The sequence below is a fragment of the Falco biarmicus genome, chromosome 13 (genome assembly GCF_023638135.1).
Source record: "Falco biarmicus isolate bFalBia1 chromosome 13, bFalBia1.pri, whole genome shotgun sequence".
NCBI classification, from domain to species: Eukaryota; Metazoa; Chordata; class Aves; order Falconiformes; family Falconidae; genus Falco; species Falco biarmicus.
Window position 1 is genome coordinate 20,776,540 of NC_079300.1, and position 6,000 is coordinate 20,782,539.

The following is a 6,000-nucleotide window of genomic DNA, read 5'->3' on the forward strand; positions in this document are numbered from 1 at the left end:
CTTTCTTGTGCAATATTTTATTTTTGGGAGATTTTTCTACAGTGAAAAGAGTTAACAGCAGGTAATGCCATTCATCTCGGAAGGAGTTTGAAATTTTCAGTGTTGGTGATGAATGAGGGTATCTGACCCACATCTGTTTTACATTAGAATGGAACATTGCCCTGACATCGTTAGGAGCATTTGTCAAGATTCCCTGGACAGAGCTTCTGTAAATTACATGCTGCAAATGTGTCAGGGTCAGATAAGAGGATATCATTAACTCCACTAAAGTTTACTCACGATTCTGTCAGTTCAACTTAATACGTTAACTGCCAACAATTTTCCTTGAGCTGTTTCATTAAATCTTTCATTCACAGGAGGGGAAAAAAATGTATCACTGTACCCCAAAAATATTGCACATGTTCTTTTCTCATAAATCATATTAATTGCAGACATGGTCACAAAGCATATTAAATGCAGGCATGCGTAAATGAATTAAAACATATGAGAATTTTATTGTGCCTATGGTAGGTCCTACATCCTAAAATACCAACCACATTAACAGGCATAATGTTTCATTTAAATAGAATAAGCTTTTTCTCAGTTTAATAGCCTTTATTTTGTTGATAATAGAAGTATTTTCTAATAGCTGATAATGGACCAGATGTTGCTTACGTGATCTTTAAGGCTTTCATCATTCAATTTCTTTTTCTGGATCATAACCTCAGCTAGTGATGCTGTGCTGACCCCACCAGCAAGGGGGTTTGCCCTAATGAATATTTTGGATTGCTTGGGATGTGCTCTTTGAAAACTTTTCTGAAGAGTTTGGTTGCTGCAGTTCACTCTGTTCTCTTTACTTGTTCCTAATTGCACCTTTGTTTTCCAACAGAATAGAACTATTTTATCAATTATATATACCTTCTTTTACTGTATAAGCTCAAAGGCTATGTGTCAACATTTCTCTGTGTGTTTTGTAAAAAAAATGAGAACAAAATATATGTAGCCAAAAAACTCAGAGCCTGGGTTTTTTTGCATTTACAGGAGTTCTTTTCTAAAATAAATCAAATTGTTACGCAGTATTTGGTTCTAGGTGTTAGACCAGCCCTTGATTTTTCTTTCACCTTCTTCGGGATCCAGATCAGCAAGGCTGACAATTGCTACCTTGGCCTTCCCAAAGTAATTCAGGGGGAAGTACGTGTTTTCCAGTAATTTGGATGGTATATGGATTGAATAAATTTACGTTCTTCCTTAGTTACTGTAAAACAATCAGTTCTGTTTACTTATTTAGAACTATACCGTTTCATACCAGCACAAGATCTGAGTTGCAAAATCCTGATCTTAGTGTTTCTCTTGTACACCACTAAGCTGAGGGTGCTGAGCATCCTGCAGATGTGGCCCATTAATGGCTTTCTAATTGATTAGGTGAAAGTCAGCCATGCCCTTCCTGTAACTCCTTGTATGGGTGATAAGGTCATGGCACATACCTTACGAAAGACTTCTGCCCTGAGGCTACTTCCCTTATAGCTTTCAAAAAAGACATGACCAAAAATCTAATTATTTAGATACTAATCAACTGCAGGATTATTCTAAAGACCTCTGGAGGAGATATTTCTGAGAAGATGGTTACTGTTCAGACTTGTTTTCTCTGCCTCAAGAGACAGTGCTGCGTCAGTTCTGCTCCAAACTGTCCATGCTCCAAAGTGTCTATTAGGTGCATACGCAACTAAAAAGATACCTGAATACTTGTATTATGTAATTAATTTTAAATTTTTAAAGTAAATCTCATCAAATACTAATTTTAGAGAAGAAATATCTCTATCCAAGTACAGATGCTACTGAAGTTTGAGTGGCTTTTGAGCCTGGGTCTGGATCCACATTTAAATTTCAAGGCTAATCTCTAACTGTAAAATAACTTCCAATCCCAACGTTTTTGAGCTCACTGTTTTTGCTGGCAAAGTCCAAATAATGTTGTCTTGGGCTCTATTCCATTGAAAATATTAAACAGAAAAAAGTTTAGTTAAAGTACGTAGTTGATAAAATAATTATTTGCCCAGCTTGGCAGTTGGTCCTAGAAGTTCTGGTAGAGACAGCATGTGTTGTGAGAGCGCTCACACAGAGAAGATGCCATGGGGACTCCAGCAGGGCTGAGAGGGCGACGTGAGCCCAGCTCCTTCTCCCTGCTCTTGAACTTGAAACAGAATGTCATAAAGCCCTGTGAATATTGGTATCACATAGGTGCTATGCAGGAATGGAAAGGGCTGTGCACTTATTTCAGATTTCTGATAAATCATGTGTGTTTTCAGCTGTAGTCAAAATCATGATACTGGTGCCAACATAAATATTTTCCAAAGTAGTAATTTTCAATGTAAATGTTTAAGCCATGTTTTTTTGTGGATCTTTCTCTTCTTTTGAATCTATTAGTGTTTATTTTAAAGGACAAGGATTTGTATAACCTAAATGGATACAGGTTCAGTGTTCATACGTTCTGTTGTACTCTGCTGATGCAATGTCATATCATTAAGCATGCTAGATTTTCAGGACCATATAATTTTCCAAAGGTACAAGAAAAATATTTGTAATTTCTAAACTCAAAAAACTTGCCAAAATAAACTTTAGAAATTTTAATAGCTTTCAGGAACCAATTTTTAGAAGAAATAGTTGACAGCCCGGTGATTCTAGCTTTTAGGGGTTTTGGGGACAAAATGCTGTGCAAATAACATGATTTTTTCGATCTGTGGTCATTCCAGAGATCTTTTAAATTGTTTTTTATTAACCTCAAATTCTTTTAATAGGTTTTGTACATTGAAAAGATTATTTGAATTAAATAGAAAATACCTTATGGCCTGAATCCAAATTATTCTTTTGTGTTTTTAACTTAAAAGTTTTAAGATTTCAGTATCTAAATGAAGTCTTTGGATATATTTTGAAACTTCTTTTTGCATGAATGCTTCAGTTCGTGAAACTTTTAGCAAATACTATCAGTTAGACTCATGTTTTTCTGCTTAGTGAAACAGAAGTAAACATTCTAGGGCTGTAAGTAGTAACTGAACTTCTTTCTCAACTTTTTTTTTTTGTGGTGAGATGTCTGGGGTGCATCTGATGCAGAGATGTTTTGTGTTCTCAGTGCAGGTATCTGGGTGTCTCTTTTTGAAGTACTCTGCTTGTGCTTCTTGCTCTTTTCCTTATCAGACACGTAAGACCTGGACAGGTCTTCCTTCCTACTTAAATCATGATCCCTGGGTCTTGTTTCATTTATTTATTAACAAACAAACAAACTCAGAGCTGGGGCCACAAGCTTGCTACAGTAATAATCCCTTTTCTTTTGTGATGGAAAACAAATACACAAGCAGGAGCATCAGAGCTTTAGGTACCAGACATATTCTTTATAAGCATTAATTTATTCTTTACAAAATAGACTCAAATTTTAATAATTATTATTTTTTAGTTTATGGTAAGAAGTGCAGTAAAGCAAAATGATTATCAAATACCATATGTCAGATATTTGTCATGCCTTTTTGGAGGAAGAAGAACCCGTAAATTATCAGAATATGCAGGTTTGGCAGAAGCTGTATGTCATCCATCCATTATAAGCTGTGGACTATTTCTCAGGCTTTGAAGTACAACTTATTCCAGCAGAAGTAAGCAATTTTCTGTTGTACTTATTTTCAAAATGTGCTAGAGACACGTGCCAGGAAAGGAGATGAGCACCAACCTATAGTGAGTGATTTTTGTCAACAAGAACTTATCCCTGTAGTTTCCTTCATTCCTGCTTTGAAAGCATAGGTGCTTTTGAATGTGTTGGTTTTTTTTTTTACTGGAGATTATGGTCTAGAGGGCTGGGCTTTTATAGGGACAAGCATGGATTTTTCATATTCTCTTTTCAACTAATCTTGACTGATGATTTTGTAAGAGTGTACAAGCAGCTTATTAAGGAAGTCACAGTTGACTTGAAACTGGTCTGGAACATCTGTTGTGTCCTCTAACTCAGAGGACGAAGTTGAGAACTGGTGTTATGACCAGCACTTTACTCTTTCACATCCCTTTCTTCACAGGCCAGCACACAGGGTATGCAGCATCAGGAGATACAGCTGCTCTACCCTTTCCCCACATATCCATGTTGCTGTAGATGCTGGGGATGCTCTGTTACTTCCATTGGTAGTGTTGCTGTGCTCTAATCCAAATTAATTTTATTTTAATGACTGCTGATCTTGGGACACCTCCCACCGCCCAACAACTGTGTGAGCTTTTTCACAGCTTTTCTATGTTTGTAGATCATGCAGGACAGTGAGGCTAAAGAGCCACTACTTGTTTTTTATTCTCTTATAACTGAGTTCTCAAGGAATAAACAAACATCTGCAGAGGTCCCAGGTCGGGCATGGGATCAGACACTCTAAAATCATAAAGGTTTTAAAAATTATATTTCCTTATTTGCCCTTGGTATCACTTTTTATTGGTTGTTAGCCATCAGATTTTATTTTGGTGGATGATGCAACCAAATTCTACTCCCTCTTTGGATTAGATGCTCAAAGCATAGGTTGAATACCAAGTCTACCTATTTTAAGAAATCAAACGATGGACTTGAGAACTCATATGGCTCTGTAAGCAATACTGTTCTTCACATACTTTAACACTATTATTCTGCCTTTTAGGTAATGGGACTCTTGACTAATCATGGTGGTGTGCCTCACCAGCCCCAAACTGATTATGCCCTGTCCCCTTTAACTGGGGGCCTGGAGCCCACCACCACTGTCTCAGCCAGCTGCAGCCAGCGGCTAGATCATATGAAGAGTTTAGACAGCCTGCCTACATCCCAGTCCTACTGCCCACCGACCTACAGCACCACGGGTTACAGCATGGACCCTGTCACAGGCTACCAGTACGGACAGTATGGACAAAGTGAGTATTGGAACATTGGCACTGGGAAGCACACTGCTCTACCTGCTTATCCATGTTCTGTATGTTCTGTATGTAACAAAGAAAATTACGAGCAGAGAGATCCTAACGGCTGACTACTGCTATTCTCCAAAGCCGAGCAGAGTGCACGGGTGAGATAGCTGATTGTTCGAGCAAGATTTCTGCTGCATAATTATTTTCTTAAGTGATGTCAACAACATCTTGATGTTATTAATTGTTGAGACATGAAACCTGATTGCCATTAGGTAAAACATAAGGGTTGTCCAAAATGAAATAACCACTGGCATTCCACTATTAGAAACACATGTTCTTAATGAGGTCAGCTCAAGAATCATTACAGTATATAATCCCAGATACATAGAGTTTTGTCAAACTTGTCCTAGGAATAAAAATATTAGTCCTTTTCCTTTGATATATCAGTATTATATATGACAATGTCAACCTGTAGTTGGCATGGCCCCATGCTGTGAGGTTGTCACAGCATGACTTAAAAAGCTTCTTTTGCTTTTTTGCAGGTGCCTTTCATTATCTGAAGCCAGATATTGCATAAATGAACTGTCCACTTCAAGTTAAAGCTGGTCTTGTTTTCCGGTCTCACTCCAAGGCTTGGATACGAGGGATCTTCTCAACACACTGCAGTCTAAACTGGGGCAGTCCCATTGAGAGGAGCAGGCTTGTTATGGTCTCTCCAGTCATAGCTTTTAGTAGACTTTTGAAGGCTGGACAAAGCTATACAGAAGACAAAGGCCAAAAGCAATAATGAATAAATAAATGCGACATGGTTCGTTATGAGTGGGTATAAAAAACAGAGCAGTATTTAATATCACTGCCTGGCAAAACATTCCATTTTAGGTTGTTGAAATTAATGTGCATTGATTGGGACAAATGGAACATTTTGAAACTTAGAGCAGTTGAGCTCTGCATACTCTGACCCATCTGACATCCGGTGCTGACTTTAGTCTAACTTTAAAACTGCTCCATTTCTGAAGCAAGGGCAGGAGAACCTCTTTCATTTTACACACTGGAAATTGTCATCAAGAGGAAATGTCACAGTTTATAGGAAGGTAGTGTAAGTGCAAAAGACTTCCAGAGCAACTTATTGGTTAC

General features: G+C 37.8%; 1 protein-coding gene across 5 annotated transcripts in view; it reads left to right on the forward strand.

Moving 5' to 3' along the window:
- Positions 1 to 5,533, forward strand: part of PAX3 (paired box 3) — a 79,814-nt gene extending 74,281 nt beyond the window's left edge. For 4 of the 5 annotated variants that reach the window (XM_056358725.1, XM_056358729.1, XM_056358730.1 and 1 more), the window contains 2 exons: positions 4,629 to 4,875; positions 5,409 to 5,443. In XM_056358725.1, the coding sequence (XP_056214700.1) occupies positions 4,629 to 4,875; positions 5,409 to 5,443 (282 nt within the window). Of the gene's footprint in view, positions 1 to 4,628; positions 4,876 to 5,408 lie in introns of all 5 variants that reach the window. The other variant, XM_056358726.1, reaches the window with a different exon arrangement.
- The last annotated feature ends 467 nt before the right edge of the window (positions 5,534 to 6,000 follow it).